The sequence below is a fragment of the Girardinichthys multiradiatus genome, chromosome 5 (genome assembly GCF_021462225.1).
Source record: "Girardinichthys multiradiatus isolate DD_20200921_A chromosome 5, DD_fGirMul_XY1, whole genome shotgun sequence".
NCBI classification, from domain to species: Eukaryota; Metazoa; Chordata; class Actinopteri; order Cyprinodontiformes; family Goodeidae; genus Girardinichthys; species Girardinichthys multiradiatus.
The window spans coordinates 31,599,253-31,618,073 of NC_061798.1; the positions used below are offsets into that span (position 1 = coordinate 31,599,253).

General features: G+C 38.6%; 1 protein-coding gene and 1 long non-coding RNA gene across 5 annotated transcripts; one reads left to right on the top strand and one right to left on the bottom strand.

The window, feature by feature from the left end:
• Positions 1-4,574: 4,574 nt before the first annotated feature.
• On the bottom strand, positions 4,575-14,827 carry LOC124868036. The gene is made up of 3 exons (XR_007038228.1): positions 14,037-14,827; positions 13,334-13,952; positions 4,575-6,226 (listed from the first exon to the last, which is right to left on the bottom strand). It is a non-coding gene; the product is annotated as an uncharacterized LOC124868036 (long non-coding RNA).
• LOC124868035 lies at positions 9,608-17,988 on the top strand. 4 transcript variants are annotated; one of them, XM_047364804.1, is made up of 7 exons: positions 9,608-9,671; positions 9,784-10,101; positions 11,537-11,650; positions 11,716-11,757; positions 11,839-11,975; positions 14,841-14,921; positions 16,880-17,988. In XM_047364804.1, exons 1-6 carry the CDS (start codon positions 9,635-9,637, stop codon positions 14,919-14,921), a joined length of 729 nt encoding a protein of 242 aa, XP_047220760.1. In that variant the 5' UTR covers positions 9,608-9,634; the 3' UTR covers positions 16,880-17,988. The 4 variants fall into 4 exon arrangements, with proteins under 4 accessions (XP_047220760.1, XP_047220757.1, XP_047220759.1 ...); XM_047364801.1 differs by lacking the exon at positions 14,841-14,921 and having other exon boundaries at positions 11,839-12,044; XM_047364803.1 differs by lacking the exon at positions 14,841-14,921.
• Positions 17,989-18,821: the final 833 nt, after the last annotated feature.

Consider the following 18,821-nt stretch of genomic DNA (forward strand, 5'->3'; position numbering starts at 1 on the left):
TACAGTTGTTTGTTCTTCCACATGTTGAATTTGCTTTATGTGAATTAATTACTTGGTAAGGAAGTAAGGAAATCAGACTTAAACTAAGAAATGTATCCTCTGTTTCTAAAGGAATGTGTACCCTAAAGCTATAAACTACTAATGGAAAACACTTTTTATAATTTAACAAACTACTAACACTTCAGAAGGCTTATTATTTTGCTTAAGATATCTTACCCACGCTGACTTGCTTCGTACTCCATCTCTGCCACCTGCTTTTAATCTAACACCAAAGGTTTTCTCTCTTTTAACATAATGGGACGAGAAGAACTGTCTGAAGCAGTTTCTGGTCTCGAAACCAGTTCACCAGCAGCTCTTGCATTAATGCTGGCCGAACCCTTCCTTCTGAGCCTCCATCAGCATGTTCTTCACACATAACTGAACACATACTCACTCTGTGTTGAAACATTGGGGTGCGCTGCTCTCCATGGACTGAACATGCAAACAAGCAATATAAAACTTCTTTGGCGAGGAACTCAGAGAACATTTTCTAATTTAAGTGCAATGTGTTTTTCAACATCCATCCTCTTCTCTACCCACTTATTCCAGTCAAGGGTCAATCTTTGGCTGTTGGCTTTTTCCTTTTTCCAACAATGTATTTATTAATTTAGTAGACTCAGTGTAAGCATACCCCTGTTAAATACCAGGTTTTTGTAATCTGGAAAAATGAGCATGATACATTTTTTTTTTCATCATATAATGAGACATTTATCCTGTCTAATCAAAGTGAAAAACTGTGTGCGTGTGTGTATGGGTGTTAAAAGGCAAGGCGAGGCAAGTTTATTTATATAGCACATTTCAGTTTCAACAAGACAATTCAAAGTGCTGTACATGAAAAATAGAAAAAGACACATAATAGGAAAAGTACATTGCAGTGGCACAAAGGTAATTAAATAATTAAAGAGAATAAAAAATGAATAATTAAAAAGATGATGATAAAAAAATTTAAAACTTAAAAATTAATGATAAAATGATCGATATGAAAATGAGAGGAAAGTTGGACTGAAAACGTAACTAATAATGTTTAGATGGCACAGTCAAAGGCCACTCTAAACAAATAAGTATCATGATTTCAGTCTTTTCGGTGGACCAAAGATGCGGGACGAGCCGAGATGGTTGGCGAGATGATCTTTCTTTATTGCTGAGCAACTTACAAGTGCCGGTGCTGGCTTAACTGGCGATCCAGAAAACAAAGTTCACAAATCCAGGTTACAGGATCGCAGAAATAAGCTTCACACGTATAAGTCAAATGGGTAGCAAAATATGACTAACGACTTAAACTTAAATACAGACAAAAGGTGGACATGAAACAATAGGGCAAGTAATTAGGGTAAACAGACACAGGTGTGGACGGACAGGCAAAGAGGCTGAGACGTAGGTAAACCAATTAGGAGTAACAGAAACAAGAGGAGCTAGACAAGGACAAACAATAAACAACCCACAGAAACCAGAACACAGATCTAAGAACAGAAATATGAAGTACAGGGCAGGAAATGAACTTCAAACTTAAAAACAGGAGAAACAGATCTAAACAGACAATTATCAAACCCATAAGAACGCAGAACAACGCAGAAGTAGACAAATCAAAAAGAAACCCAAAAACACACCTGAAGCATAGAAACTAAAACTACCATCACCAGAAGTAACAGAAAAAACACCTAACTAAATGAACGGAAACAAACACCAAACCAAAACTCCACATCATGACAATAAGTGTTTAATCTTGATTTGAAGCAACTTAGGGTTTCTGCGCTTTTACAGTTTTCTGGGAGTTTTTTTCCAGATTAGTGGAGCATAAGAACTAAAAGCTACTTCTCCATGTTTGTTTCTGGTTCTAGGTATGCAGAGTAGATTTTAGCGAGAAGACCTGAGAGGTCCGGCTGGTTGATACACTGACAACAAGTCTGTAATGTATTTTGGTGCTAAGTCATTCAGTGATCTATAGACTAACAGAAATATTTTAAAGTCTATTCTCTGAGCTACAGGGAGCCAGTGTAGGGACTTTAGAACTGAGGTGATGTGCTCCACTTTCTTAGTTCTAATGAGGACACGGGCAGCAGCATTCTGGATCAACTGCAGGTGTCTGATCAACTTTTTAGGCAGACCTGTGAAGACACCATTGCAGTAATCAATTCTACTAAAGATGAACGTATGAATTAGTTTTTCAAGGCCCTGCTGAGACATTAGTCCTTTAATCCTGGAGATGTTCTTTAGGTGATAAAAGGCTGACCTTGTTACTGTCTTTATGTGTCTCTGAAGGTTCAGGTCTGAGTCCATCAATACACCCAGATTTCAAGATTTTTATTAACTGAAGCGGTGTGCTAACTTTTAAACGCTCTTCCTTTGGTCCAAAAAAAATTATTACTTCAGTTTGTTTTGATTTAGCTGAAGAAAAGTTTGGCACATCCATGCATTGATTTCTTCTAAGCATTTATCAAGCGCTTCAATGGGTTCATAGTCACCTGGTGACATTGTAATCTATAGCTGTGTGTCATCTGCATAGCAATGATAACTTAAGTTGTTTATTACAATCTGAGTTAGGGGGAGCATGTAGATATTGAATATGAGGGGCCCTAAGATGGACCCTTGGGGAACGCCACATGTGATGTTTTGGACTCTGATGTAAAGTTACCTACTGACACAAAAAAGTCCCTGTCCTTCAAGTAGGATTTAAACCAGTTGAATGCTGTTCCAGAAAGGCCGACCCAGTTTTCCAGGCACTCTAATAAAATGAAGTGATCAACAGTGTCAAATGCTGCACTTAGGTCCAATAATACCAGCACTGTGGTTCTTCCACAGTTTGCATTTATACGGATGTCATTGAACACCTTGACAAGGGCAGTCTCTGACAGTCGCCTGACTGGAAGATATCAAAGCGGTTGGCTTTTTCAGCTTTTTCAAGTAATTGTTCTGATCAAGGGGAGGTTTGAGATACGCCTGTAGTTCTGCAGTAGCAGCTTGTCCAAGTTGCTCTTGGATGTTATAGTGAACCTGGAGTCCAGTCTTTCACAACCTGTGTTTAGCTTTTCGACACTCCTTTTTTTCACTTCTGACTGGTGGAGCACTTCTCCACGGAGACATTTTCTTCCCAGAAACGACTTTCACTTTAATTGGAGCAATTGAATCAATGATGTCCGAGATTTTAGAATGAAAGTTATCTACCAGCTCATCTACAGTGTTACAGGGCAAAGTGGAGGTAGAAGAGTAAATCTGGTTAAAGGTTTCAGCAGCACCGTCCTTAAAGATGCATTTTCTTATCATGTCTCTTTGGCAAACTGAGTCATTGCAGATGATGCTTTTAAAAACAACAGAAAAGTGGTCAGATAGGGCAACATCAGTTACAGACACCTTGGAAATGTTCAGACCCTTAGTGATGATCAAGTCCAAAATATGTTTGTGCGTTTTCTGTTTAACATGTTGAGTCAAACCAAAATTTCTAAGAGTGTCACATAGATCTATTGTACTTCTGTCTTCAGGATTGTCCATGTGAATGTTGAAGTCTCCCACAATAATTAAACAGTCATAATCAACACATATCACAGATAAAAGCTCATTAAAATCACCAATAAAGTTTGTTTTGGACTTAGGAGGCCTGTAAATATTCAAGAACATGGTTCAGACCGGGCTCTTTACCTGGAGAGCCAAATATTCAAAGAGTGAAATTTGCCGCGAAATAGCTTTTTACACTTTAGTGGATCTTTAAACAAAGTGGACACCCCTCCACCTTTTCTTTGTTGTCTGGTCTCACAAAGAAAATTGTAGATCAGACATGTCGACTCTATCAGAACGGGTGGTTCATTAATTCATGTAACCATGTTTCTGTTAAAAACATAACTGTCAGGGTCTATGAGTTTGCTGTTTGTTTGTGTTTGCCTGCCATTTATTCTGCTTGGTCACTAGATGGTGTTGGAGCTCACAGGTGCAGAGGTGACAGGTGTTTCGCATTGGCTAATTACCTGGAGGTGTATTTAGGCTGGAAGCTGCCAGCACTTCGACACCTGAGTGTTAGCCATCAGTGGCTAAAAAACTCTCGCCAAACTTAAGCTTGGCGAGAGTTAACCTTGTAGCCTTCTTGTGAGCCTTGACTAACTCAAGTGTACCCTCCTCCTCAGGTTGTTTCCAGACCTGGCTGAGTTCAAGTTTGTTTCAAGACTCTGCTTAAAGAGTGTTCTCTGGTTTTCGGGCAAGGACCATCTCCTGACTTCCAGACTAAGATTCAAGTCTCCAGTAACTTCCTCCGGACAGAAGATCAAGCTGGCAGCTTCCTGGCTCTTTGACCATCTGGTTAAAGTCACAAGCGAACCCTGTCCACCCTCCAACGAGCTCTCATGTGAGTACCTCCAACCTGTGCTCCACACCATCATCCCACACTCCTCACACAATCCTGGATCAGAGCTTCTGAAGATCAATCTTCAAGTGTCTAACCCCTGGAGACACCTACCTCCTCTGAACAGCTCCTGTGTTGTGCTCCCAGACCCCGCACTTCTCATCCCTGTGGCGGTTCAACTTCCACTCCCAGTAAGCATAGTCACCAGCTGGCTTGACAATAACTGTTTATTTCCTCTGGTCTTACCTTCTCTCCCATCTTCTGTGGAGTTGGTGATTTCCCGGTCCAGGATCTCAAACAAATACCACTCCTGTGAAAATAAAACTTTAAAACTTTCTGTAAATCTCCTGAGTGTGTTTCTGCGTGTGGGTCAGATCAATAACAAAAACTATTACAATAACATCAAGATTGTGGTCAGTAATGAAGTCATTGATTACAAATAATTTTCCTGACAGAGTTCTAATGTTCAATAAAGCCAGTTTATATGACTTAGTGGCAGATATTTACGTGACAGTTTATGACTTAAGTTTGACTGTTTATTACTGTCTCTTATCCTTTTAGCTTTGTTCTTTCTATCACTTATAAGTACAGATATTTTGCAACCATATCCCATCAGGAGGCCAAGTTTTTTTCTGGACATTTCTGATTGAGTTACCACTGGGACCCAGACTGTACCACAGAAGTTATTTGAAGGTCCTGATTTGAAGGAGATAGATTAGAAGGTGGTGGGGCTCTGCGGCTTCTGGAAGATGTTGGTTTAGTAGCAGGGCCTGGGCCATTGGGGTGTTGAATGGAGAAGATGTCAGAGTCATTTTGGTCCCAGTCTTAAAATCTTCTTTCATGTTGTCTGTGAAATCCAGTAAAGCAAATACTGGGCTCAGTGGAGAGTGGGTAGAGTTCTATGCAGTCTGGCCCGTTGTCTGGGGTGAGAGGGCTGTAACATGGGGTTTGGTCTGGGTCGGAGTTTGGAGGGAGGGGGGTTTAACGGGGGGTCCACTTCTCCTGTGGAATTTGGTGGGGAGACCTTTTGTGATGAACTTTCTGTCTCAGCCAACTGCCTAGTTATCTCTATCTCTGCTGGAGCTGTTGGTAGCAGCCTTATCACTGTTGTTGATACTCCCTGTTGTCTGCTGAAGGTCCAGGCTGCTGGCAGATTATTTATTGAATAGAAGAGATTAGATGTGAGACTTCTGGCTCCCGGCTTGTTCAAGTAGAAACCATCTTGCTTGAAAAGGTGTCTTTTTTCCCTAAAAGTTATTAAAGTTGTCGATGACGTTCACAGATGTAGTAGCGCATGCTTTTTTCAACCATTTCTTAATCATCAGAAGTCTCGAAAAAAACTTATGTCCACAGAAGATCGGTACAAAGGGTCCGCTGAGGGACACCTTGATATTAGACCTCCAACTTTATTCAGCAGATGCATGAAATCCTCTTTCAATACTTCAGATTTTTTTTCTTCTGTGATTGACAAAATATTCTCTGAGATATCGGACACCAGGTTACTGGTACCAATAATAACTTCTTTGTTTTTCTTGTTGCAGAAGTTTTTAATCCCATTCACAGCTGTGCTATTGGGGTCCATGGCCCAGTGGGGTGCTCTTGCCGGTGGCTTTATTCTCGGTGTTCTGTTTACTGGCTGTGTCGCTGAGCTGGCTGTCACTGTTTGGGATCACAGGCAAAGTTGAATTATCGCTGTACCCCATATTAACCTCAACATTCACTTCTAGTCGATGGATATTCATCTCCAATACAGCCGATTTCTGTAAAATTTGTTGAAGTTCTCTGTGGCGAAGGAAGGCATCTTGTGCTGGTTAGCTGGCGTCGACTTGTCCTTCTTTCAGGTTCGGGGAAGAGAAGCATCTGAGCAGGGAGAGAGGCAGAAGTTTAAGTAAAACACACACTACTTTGTTGAATTATCTTTTGATTTGTTTTTGGCATTCAGGCTTCTTTGGTAGGAATCCGTCCACTCCACGGTGCAAAAGTTCTGCTGCCACTGCCATGTTTCAGAGTACGCATAGTTGGTGATGCTCAGTGTTGTCCCACGCGGTTTTGTGGATTTTAGCCTGGCCTGGGTGTTCTTCTCCAACCCCACCCTGTGGCTAAGACATATGAAGGAGATGCAGGAGAATGTTGTCACATGTATAGGGGTTGGACAATGAAACTGAAACACCTGTCATTTTAGTGTGGGAGGTTTCATGGCTAAATTGGACCAGCCTGGTAGCCAGTCTTCATTGATTGCACATTGCACCAGTAAGAGCAGAGTGCGAAGGTTCAATTAGCAGGGTAAGAGCACAGTTTTGCTCACAATATTGAAATGCACACAACATTATGGGTGACATACCAGAGTTCAAAAGAGGACAAATTGTTGGTGCACGTCTTGCTGGCGCATCTGTGACCAAGACAGCAAGTCTTTGTGATGTATCAAGAGCCACGGTATCCAGGGTAATGTCAGCATACCACCAAGAAGGACCAACCACATCCAACAGGATTAACTGTGGACGCAAGAGGAAGCTGTCTGAAAGGAATGTTCGGGTGCAAACCCGGATTGTATCAAAAAAACATAAAACCACGGCTGCCCAAATCACAGCAGAATTAAATGTGCACCTCAACTCTCCTGTTTCCACCAGAACTGTCCGTCGGGAGCTCCACAGGGTCAATATACACGGCCGGACTGCTATAGCCAAACCTTTGGTCACTCATGCCAATGCCAAACGTCGGTTTCAATGGTGCAAGGAGTGCAAATCTTGGGCTGTGGACAATGTGAAACATGTATTGTTCTCTGATGAGTCCACCTTTAGTGTTTTCCCCACGTCCGGGAGAGTTATGGTGTGGAGAAGCCCCAAAGAAGCGTACCACCCAGACTGTTGCATGCCCTCAGTGATGGTTTGGGCTGCCATATCATGGCATTCCCTTGGCCCAATACTTGTGCTAGATGGGCGCCTCACTGCCAAGGACTACCGAACCATTCTTGAGGACCATGTGCATCCAATGGTTCAAACATTGTATCCTGAAGGCGGTGCCGTGTATCAGGATGACAATGCACCAATACACACAGCAAGACTGGTGAAAGATTGGTTTGATGAACATGAAAGTGAAGTTGAACATCTCCAATGGCCTGCACAGTCACCAGATCTAAATATTATTGAGCCACTTTGGGGTGTTTTGGGGGAGCGAGTCAGGCAACGTTTTCCTCCACCAGTATCACGTAGTGACCTGGCCACTATCCTGCAAGAAGAATGGCTTAAAATCCCTCTGACCACTGTACAGGACTTGTATATGTCATTCCCAAGACGAATTTACGCTGTATTGGCCACAAATGGAGGCCCTACACCATACTAATAAATTATTGTGGTCTAAAACCAGGTGCTTCAGTTTCATTGTCCAACCCCTGTAGAACACAATCAGTCCTTGTTGGTAATTCCTGAAGCTCCTTTAGTGTTGCTGTTGACCTTCTGCCACCAGTTTCGGTCTTGTCTATTCAAAAATTGTGAACAAATGCCCAGTTTTAGTCATGCCACATTTATCCCTTTCCCCCAATTACTGATGACTGTTTTCACTGCTCCATAAGGTATAGTGCTTTGGATTTCTTTGCATTCATCTCCTGACTGAAACCTTAACTTGATGTAATTTTAATGCTTTTGTAACCCCTCCTCAAATTCTGGCTTTTTCTAAAAGATATATTTGAGCAAATGTCAGGAAGATCCCACTACTACAGCTGAACTTTCTTTTTCCAGGTTTTTCAGATTCAATACAGTTAATGGTATAAACTCAAGAAGCCTGAATGCTGAACATGAATCAGAAGATATGTTGGCAAAGTATACATTTAAAGGTGTCCACAGTTATGTAACCGTATTATTGCACATTTAGATTTTTTTACATTTCCCTTACCAACAGATTTTGTTTTTAGCTGAGTAAATTTCACATTATGTGTAAAAACGTCTTTGAATTATTTATTATGAGCTTGTATCTTGACATCACAAAGCCCTGGTATTTTACCCGGGGTGTATACACTTCAGAAAGCTATTGTATACACTAAAACAAAGATTACATTGAGTCAACCATGAAACTCATATAATTATTTATTCATGTCATTTTTACATGGCATTCAACGTACACATTTTGACAGTCTGACAAATGCATATAGGCTAATTCATACTTCTGACACTGAAGTAAAGAGCAAAGTTAAGCAGATTTGGGATTTTTATTTCCAGTTTGCTTGATTAATTGCTCTGGTGGTGTTTACTCCTTGTTTCATTATTTGTTTCAGAGGTTTTTAGTCTACCTTCAAACCTGTCTTGATATCATCTGTTCTTCATTTATTTCCTTTCTTTATTTGTTTTATTTCTTCTAGTTTACTTTCTGTTTCTGTCACAGCAATCCCCATGCCTTTGAATACCACAAACATTATACAGGTTCCTTATTTTATGCAGAACATTGTCACTGAGCCCACGCTCTCCTTCGTTTTTAGCAGAAACAACAACAGAAATTGCCCCCTGGGGATTTCTATTTTGGTGATAGATACAACCAGTTATTCAACCTATCAGAAAATTGTACGTTGTTTCTAGGTTAATTAAATGTGTCTACTGCATGTATGCTACTCAAACAAAATTTAAGTGTACAATGTTAAATCTGCCCATTAGCCATCAATCACATTTAAGATCTATGGACTGAAAACCCCATTGTATATATTTAAGCCCCCAGACTCTTCATTATTTTCAATTATGCTAGTGTGTTTATTTTTGAGTCATAAATACTGGGATTAAAATCAATCCGTTGTTAGCAAAGTTTGCCTTTTGTTCAATAAAAGAGAACAATGGGCAGATACTGTATGTTTAACATTTAGTTTTCGAGACATGATTTTACACTCAACTCAAATTATACTAGTGTTCACCCACAGCTACTTTATCATATACACCAGTATACAAAACATTTTTTGTTAAGCTAAAATGATTTCTCTTTAAGCAAACTGACATCCATAATCACTGTAGCGGTATCTTTTTCCATGATTTCCAATTCGTTTCTTCCACATTTCACAAACTTTATGAAGTAAAAGATTTACCGTACTTGCAAGTTTAGAGAGTAAAACAACGACACAGCTAACCTGCTACTTACAGTTGATTAGAGCTCTTTTAATTTCCAGCAGCAAAGTATTTACTAACTCTGTCATGTATTTAGTATCTGGTTTAAAGTGTGCAACATCACTACAGTGGCAGTGGTATGCTGCAATTTCAGCAGCAATTAACTGTGTTCGGGGAAAACTGAGCAACAATGAGGACCATTTCTGTCTTCTGCTTTCTTAATACAGGTATGTTTAGGTGTAATACATGCAGAAATTTTAAGATTTTGGTAAATTTTGATGGTAATTCATTTTAAAATGCCAAAATGATATCTAATTTGATGTTAAACAATTGTTACAGTTATATTGACACTGGGTGCTGAGATCAACATTGAGGCAACTGAAGGGGGGAAAGTCTCATTTAAGTGCTCTCACAAACTGGCAAGTAACAACATGAAGTACTTATGCAAAGATCCCTGCAAAGCTGAAGACATATTGGTTAATGTATCACCTGGTGAGACAGCAAACTCTGGAAGGATAAATCTGCTGGACTATGGGGATGGCTCCTTCACTGTTAACATCACGAATCTTCAGATGTCAGACTCACACATGTACTGGTGCGCAGTCATCAGGTCTTTGCATAATACCTACACATCAATAAACCTTACAGTACTTAAAGGTATGTATATCTTCAGTTTTAGCCAGATGCATTGATGTGTTTTTATCTATCACTGCTTGTTGTTAGCGGGGAATTTATTTGCAAGTCTATGTGTATGAGCTCATATCCACTGGGCTGCCCTGCAAAGTCTTAAATCATCTTCCCGACAACTCAGATGGGTACCTGCTGGATGAACTTAGATTTTAAAAACACTGTGGAGCAGAACGTGGTGGCTCCTTTAAATTCTTCAGTTTGTCTGAACAGAAATCTGTCTCAACCAGTCTCATATTCAGTTGTAAAGCTACGCAAAACCAGCTCAGATTAACAAATTCTTTATCTATCCACGGGAACGATTCAGTCCCACACTTAAGGAAGCGAAGAGATTCTAGATGTTTATCAAACTTAAGTTTTATTTCATCAATCAAATTAATTACATCAAACATTGTATTTTACTACTACGATCTATTACCTAATTGTATAACTGAGAGAGAGAAGTACACACACACCTCACCTCTCTCTCAGAACCAAATTTGGAACATGGTACGTGAAAGCATGAAATCTTTACACACTGCAGTCGTTCCAGCCAGTATATCAGACTGGTTGCGTGTATCTCCAGGCTCTGGGCTTTAAAAGTCTTGTTAACTCCCAGTTAGGATCAGTCTGGAACTGAATTAATGAAAAAAAGATACCTTGCTGGTTAAGCTGACGCTTGTCTCCTCATTTGATATCCCATTACAAAATGCAAACAAAAACAAATGAATGCCACCAAATGTGACTGGTTGATCAGGTAACACTGTTTAAATTGGGCAGAACCTCTGTATGGATTCTTTTAAATAATTTTTCCATCAGAATAGCTACCAGGTGCCGTCTTCTGGGGGCAGAGACGGCACCGGGCACTGATCACCCAGGCAGAACATAACTTTATATAATTGGAACAAAATCATGCAAACAAACCAATAATCAGGTTCATTCAATCAACTTTTGGACCTATTCTTCACACATTAAAGAAACTGACAGGATCAACCAATATAATCACTGCATTCATAAATATTTCAGGAATAAGAACGATTTCACATTCAAAATTAACATGTAGTTATCATTTTAAAATTAGTGTTCATGAATTTCTAAATGAGCAAAAATAAGATCGTTCATATTTAAAGTCTACCAACAGACGTTTAGGCAGTTTTATTTGAGCATGAATGAGGTGCCAGATTGTGAAAACACGACATTTAGGACTAAAATATTGCATCAGACCAATAAAAAACATTAAAAAACAACAGAAATGTGAGCTAAATAAAAAGTATGTTTAATACTTGCTTAATGGTTGTTATTTTCTAAAGGTATATATATATATATATACCTTTAGCAAACGTATATATATATATGTATATATATATATATATACGTTTGCTAAAGTATAAAAGCACAAATAATCTTAAAACCTTCTTCTTAACAGCATTTAAAGCAACCTTTCCACCCACTGTTTCTTCCTTCTGGTTTCCGAATGTCACCAACTCAACACCGATGACAACCAGTATGGGAACAAATACAACAGGAAACATCCTAAAAGGTAGGAATGCATTTTTCCTTAAAAGTTAAAACATACCTAACCTAATTCATTATCTATGCTTACAGAGAAAAAAGGGACCACTGCAAAGGACATTAGCATCAATCTCAGTGGGTATTTCTGTTGACATCTGGTATTCAAAGTGTGCATGAAAACGATCAGATAAGTTTTTTTATCTTGCATCTGCTCAGGCACCATGCTGTATGCTGCCGCTGGGACCACTGCCACTCTCATAATCTTCTTACTGGCTACATACTTCAGGAACCGCAGAGGAGCTTCAAAACCTCAGCTTCATGTTTGCCCCGACAACAGAGACTCCAGGAATAAGGTCAGGATGTCTCCTCCCATCACTTGTAACTTGCTTGAGCAACAGACTCGTTCAAAACAGCAAACTAATGTGAGTTGAGACCAGCTACTTTCTTTTACTGGTTTCAGAACATATGAAATGGGTTTTTCTAAAAGCAACATCTTTCTGTCTCTTTTTATTTTGTCCAAATATGTGACAGTTTTTGCGTAGGGGTGTTGTACAGCCACATCCACTGTCAGTGTCAAATGGGTGTTGAAGTTGGGGGAATCCTTTGACATTTAGGAAACATGTATACTTGTTTACTCCATATCTAATGGAGTGAGCAATCATTACTACAGTTAAACACCCATGTAACACGTCTGCTCGGGTGTTACCCTTGGGGAACAGTTTGACATTTTAGAAAAACAAATCAGTCTCTCAATCTCTCACTCACTCCCACGACAACAGAGGTTTGCGTCACAAACTTGGCCTTGAAGCACAACCTATAATAGGCTTAAACTGAATGTAACATTCATTTTTGCATCTTTTCCTTTTTAATTTGGTCAGCCTTGTTGCTCCTTGATAGTTGTCAATTTCTATGTCTGAGTGTGAAAGAAAAAAGCGAGCCGTGAACTGAGCACTAGAGTATATCCCGAAACAAAAGTAGGGATAATTGTGAACTGTAGTGATCATAGTATAGTCATAATAGAATCTTATTTAGCAATTTGTCCTCTGATGAGGAGGAAGTCATCCAAAATGAGTGGAGACTTAACAAACTGGCATCATACCAAAAGATTGAAAACCATTCTGTAGTGTGTCAGGTGTACCTTTAATTAATCACATTGGTGAATGACTGCTTTTAACAAAAACTGTAGTTTAAAACATTAAAATTCTTTCAACATTTAGGTTAGACGTTACAATTCCTGCACTGGTTCTGACCAGTATTGTTGGTCTGTTGACCAAGGCACTCCTGTTTCTAGAAACAACTTCGCCACCTGAATAGCCAGTAGATTAGTGAGCCATGCAGTGGCATGCAGTTCTCATTTCGCTATGTCCATGTTTTTCTTGTGATGGTAAAATTGCTCTACAGTCACACAGCAAATTTTGAAGAAACAATAAATTGGACTGCAGTTGGTGTTTGTACAACAACACGTCTGACCCTAAAAAGTCCCTTTAGGCCAGACCCACAACCGCCGTGGTTGGAAGTGAAGTTAAAATATTCACATGGTAGTTGCAGTGAGTCATTCTCTTCTTCATTTGGCTCGGGCACAGAGAAATTATGGTGATCTGTTATCCAGTTAGTTAAGAAAGTGATCTGTGGTCTTGAGCAGAGGTTTGACATGGACACAAAAAGTTAAAAAGAAAAACCCTGTGCAAGTCTTCAGAACACATTTTCTTACCTTATGGTCAGATGAGCTATTGCAGACGAAAGACGAGGATCGTAAAAAAAACTGTGGTCGTGTCTCTAAATCTGTGGTCTTGAGGTAGGTTCAAGGATGGTTGATGTTAGCGTCTTGAGACCAAAAACACCCTGCAATAAATATCTGACAGATACTTAGAATGAACAGGTTTGTTTCCTCCTTCCATCTGAATAGAACCGCAAGTCGTTTTTTTGATCCTGAGACAACTGTTTTGAGATTTCCTTACACTATAAGTGTGAGGAGATCTGTCCTCTGCACCTCATTATTTTCATCAAGCTCTGCCTCTTTCTAAAAAAGTGCTCACTCCATCCTGTTTCTGCATCATCAAAAACCGACCAGTCATTCTACATATCTCAATAAAAAAAAAAAAATCATTTTTGTGAAGAAAACAATTTGTTCCATGATGACTGTGAGGGATTTCCAGACAGCACTGTTACAAACCATCCATTTATGGAAGTTCATCTCTGGTTAAAAGGGATCTTTTGGTTTTGTCATTTTCAGTACAGTTTTGACCCACATACAGAGAACACTCAGAAGTAAAAGTTTTATGGATTTTATTGTCAACAAAGTAATCAGGGCCGAGGACTGGAAACACCAACTGTATGGGAAGGAAGAAGAATGGACTGGTGAACAAACGAATAATATGAAACAACTGATTACTTAGATCTGAGAAATGGCTTACTAAATTGCTGTAGCTTGAACCGCCAGGGGTAGAGAGATCCAGAATCTTAACTTGCGAAGAGAGATCGTTCAGTTGTCTTTTAGTTGTGGTCTTGGTGCCAACCAATTGGAGCTCAGGTGCCGATGCTTGTGATGGAGGATGGAACAGGGTACGATTATGCCTTGGTCCTAGATTTGAAGGAAACAGGAAGCTGCCAGCTTGGTCCGTGTCCAAAAGGTAGTGAGAGAAATCCACAAGAAGGTAGATCCGAAACTCAGTAGTTGATTATCCAGATGCTCAGAGAAACTCTGGAACAAAGTCAGAACTCAGCAAGGTAAACAAAGCCTCAAGTAAAAACCTGCGTGGGAACAAAATACAAAGTTACTTGAAGTGCATGAACGAAGCAAAAAATCAGTAGAGGCTGAGCTTGTTACCACTAAGGCAAACACTCTGGTGTTGAAATGCTGGCAGCCTCCCTCTTCAGGACTCCTCCATGCAATCAGCAGATAGGAAACACCTGTCATCCAGCGCACCTGAGAACTCCAGCACCAACTGGGACACTGAATGGTTATGCAGACAAGTACACTAAACACACACACACACACACACACACACACACACAGACTCAGACTCTGACAGGTTTTAGAAAAGTGTGTTTTTAAATTACCTATTTTCTTAAAAAAACAAAAAAAAAACAGTGGAAAGACAAATTGCAATTTATTTATTTGGTCCCACTTTTTCAGGTTTTCTGGCTGTACGTATGTAGTTGTGATATTTATATTTTACTTTTTAAACATGTTTCCGTTTGTGGGTTCATTCGTTCAGGATTGTTATGAAGCAAAGAAACCGAAAACAGGAAGAGCATTCTTGACGCTGTTGGGTCCACGCATAAAAGAAGCTCACTGAGTATGCTACATCTTATTTAATAATTCATACAGTTGGAACGTATTGGTAACTAAGAAAGATGCACTAACTCGTAGTTATTGCCTGGTCTTTCAAATATCCTGGAAATATTTGCACATAAACAAACATGACTGAGTTTTGCCGTGAACAGACGTGGAGACTCTTTTACTGCATTAAAAGTAACTTTGCGCTATGAATGAGTTAACATGAAAACTGTGAGCAAAACTAAATGGGAGAAACACATTTCACCAGGGAGACACATAACTGTAGTAGTGGAAATGAAATCTACTGTAAATAAGTGGCTCAATTCCAGATTTAAAAACAAAACAAATCTACTGAAAAATAAACCTTATAAATGATGGTAGTGCTTGTTAAGACACTTCCTATGGCTCGTTCTTTCTGTTCCCATCTCACCTGACAACTATTGTTACACATGCAGAAAATAACCTATATTCATTCAATAAAGCAGAGCAGTAATCCTTTAATTGCACATCCTAAATAAGCCAGGCTTCACTTTATGGACATGAAACGTAATGGGTTTGCAACAAATAAGCAGTGCTTAGAAAAAGCAATTAATAAGTAATTTATAATCAAACATCTCATCAGTCTTAAGTTTTCTCAGTAGTCTCAAATGACTCTGAAGAAGTAAATAATTTTCCCTAATTAGAAAAACCACCATATTGTATACTTTAAATAAAGGAACGCGATTAGTTAATTACAAAATTCACAATTCAGCTTAAATTGAATGGTTATATTACAACTAGTTTTAAAAAACAAAGAAACAAAAATGAACAAACACAAAACTAACAACTACGTCAAGAGAAATCTTTAGGTCTAGAAGAACTGAAAATAACTGTTCAGAGGATCATTAGTTGATCAAAGATCTGATTTTCTGAAATTCTATCAATGTCAAGAAATAACATTTCTTGACATTGATAGAAGCACAACCAGTTCCTGCTTACACATCACCTCAACTATTCACAGCATCCTCTGTTGCAGTTGCAACAAGAAGGTCATAGCAGAGATGGTGGACAAAAGTCTGACAAATGCTCATAAAATGCCAGACATGATAATCTCCAAAATGGTAAGATATTGAATGCCAGAAAATATTCATATGTACCTGTGTGCCCAAGACAGGTTGGGTCAGGTTGTGTCTACAAACGCAAGCCAAATTAAAAGGTATAGAGAAAAAATATTGCAACCAATTATTTTCCCTGACTTGTCATCAGCCACGTATGGAAATTGTTCCTTTTTATGTCATCTGACACTCAACACGGAGGAGTTTAGTAAAAGTTTGTTCATGGGAGATGAAATCTGCGGTATGCTGCTGTGCCCACGCTTTTTTGCACATAAACAGGATTCAGATTCAGTTTCTTTCTTCTAAGAGGTCCTTCAGCAAAACAGAACTTTAGTGAAGTTGCAATATACTTAAAAATATGCAAAACCAAAGAGGTCACTAACTCAGTGCTACAAATTGCATTTGTATGCATTTTTTAAAAATACATATATAATTAGTTTTCAAACATTTTGGTCTTTGGTTCAAAAAGTGTGGTCGTTTTTTTTTCAAATGTAGCATTTAAACATCACCTGACTAGGTAATTCATAACTTCAATGCAAAAATAAATAAGTGGAAATAATAGCCCCATCACACTATTGTGTAACTTAGGTTTTAATAGCATACAAAGATACGGAGCTTGAAGTAAACACTGCCAAAGTATCACCTTTCTATGCATTTGAGACTGCAGCATAGGTAATTGTTTATCTTTCTAAACCCGATCTTTTTTACATGTCAGAAAATGTGCTATATAAAGATGTGCTATATACCCCACATATGGGCCATTTATATATATGCTACTCAAATGTCAAGTGGTTTCAGCTATGCCAGCATATGCCACAACGTAATATCAGTTTACAGTTTTTAAACCAGAGAGCCTGCTCATTTATTTTTCTTCTTTTTTCAGGTTACTGAAAGTAAATGTGACAAAGGAGTAAAGAGTGATAAAAAGTCATCTGAGGGCATTTCAGCCAGTATTGACCCCCTACGCCAGTATCCGAAAGCATCTACAGGTCCAGGATTTGAATGCCCTGTTTTAATTTATGAAAATCTTCCTTTCTCTGGTGGTGCTTCTGGTTCAAGACGTTCACCTGCAGATCAGCAAAACATCGACGATATAAACAACCGGATCTACATCACACCATTGCCTTCTGCAGTATCAGAAAGAGCAGCTGGCAGCTTTGACAGAAAACACACAACTGACCCGTCGAGAGGAGAGACGGCCAACCGTATAAACAGCGTCTCTCAATCTGTCTCCACAGAACCGCCTTCCAGGTCGCATTGGTTTGGTTTAGATGTGTCAGAAATAAATCACGTTTAGAATGCTAATTCAGTACTTTTTATTAATAGTAATGTCACTATAAACAATATTTATGTGGGCGTACACTATACCTCTGCTTTTAATGTTAGTTATGAACCCTACTAACAAAAGACCTACTAAAAGCTTTAAAGAAATTTAGAAAGCAGAGAAAAAAGTGTAAATAAAAAAGTTAATTTCATGGTATACTTGGTTTTGTATAGTGCTTCAAAGATAATATTCTAACAATGCAATTAAAGAAACAAAAAGCACTTTCCATAAACACTCCATGTACGTGATTTATGAAGCTGAAACATGATGTTTTTGTCACAACAAGCTGCTCATTTATAAATGCTTCAGGCCTTATAGCAAATTATGTGGCTATTGACATATAAATGTGCTGTATATCTTTACATTGATAAATGTTTACATCAACTGTCAAATAGTGTACATACGTTGTCTGGGCTGTTGTTTATTGTCCTTGACTGTGTAAACTCATCATAAAAAGAGTAAAGTAGACATATTACCTTACTACGTTATTCTATTTTACTAACTTTGCATAAGCAAGCTTTGGAAATATCCTTTTGTTTATAACTTTGACTTTAACTTGACTAAATTTATTTGTTAAATGTATAGCATATAGCTTTGACACCATTATCTTTCCTTTTCTGATTTTGTGAATTCCCTATACTTTTAATAATTATTAATAAAAGGGAAAATTGTTAGGGTGTGGTTTTATTTAAGCATTCACTGGTCTCTATCTACTATCTTTAACTAGCTCCGCACATCTATGTTAGAATTATGATTATTGATTAATTAATATTTATCAAGAATTATAATTGAAAATCATAATTTGAGAAAAATTAATTCCTTAACCAAAAATCATTATTTATTAATTGAAACCAGAGATGTCCTCTGGTCTTGTCATTTGTGGCTCAAAGCCCTTGATAATTACAATTGTTAAATTCTCAGTAATAATTGATAACTATTACTAGATGTTACTGTTTAATCAACCGTTTCACCCCAGGTGGAGGATCTTTGACCATATTTTGACTGACATATCACTCTTGCTCAAAATAAACACCAACGCTCTCTCTTTATCCACGTGAATATTTATTAAATCAACGGCCCTAATACACCACGCTCTTCCGATTCATTAATCTTCACCTAATCAAACATGCAAAGTTCTACATAAAAGGGTAAAATATCAAACAAAACAAAACAAAACAAAACAAAACAAAACAAAATGTGTATGAAAATCCAACCAGCAAGTATGGCAACAAGTGATGATATGGTGCTGAGCAGAGCTTTGGGAGAAGCCCCACTGAGATGTAGCTCAGTGCAACACACCCCACAGGGTCATAAAACTTCCCCCCCAAAGTTGGAAGCTCAGTGAATAAAGGACAATAAAACTTTTGGCGGCAAACCAGTAACAAGCAACACGCAGGATGCAGACAAAGAGATGGTGAGTTTCCACCATAAAATTCTAACAGTCCAACTTTAAAATGTACCCTGAGCTTGCTCTCAGGTGTTAAAACAACACAGCAAAACA

Coding starts and splice junctions, on each gene's coding strand:
- LOC124868035 (XM_047364801.1), top strand. CDS start 9,635: ATGAGGACCATTTCTGTCTTCTGCTTTCTTAATACAG. Junction 11,651..11,715: donor AACAGGAAACATCCTAAAAG/GTAGGAATGCAT, acceptor CTATGCTTACAG/AGAAAAAAGGGACCACTGCA. Junction 11,758..11,838: donor GGACATTAGCATCAATCTCA/GTGGGTATTTCT, acceptor GCATCTGCTCAG/GCACCATGCTGTATGCTGCC.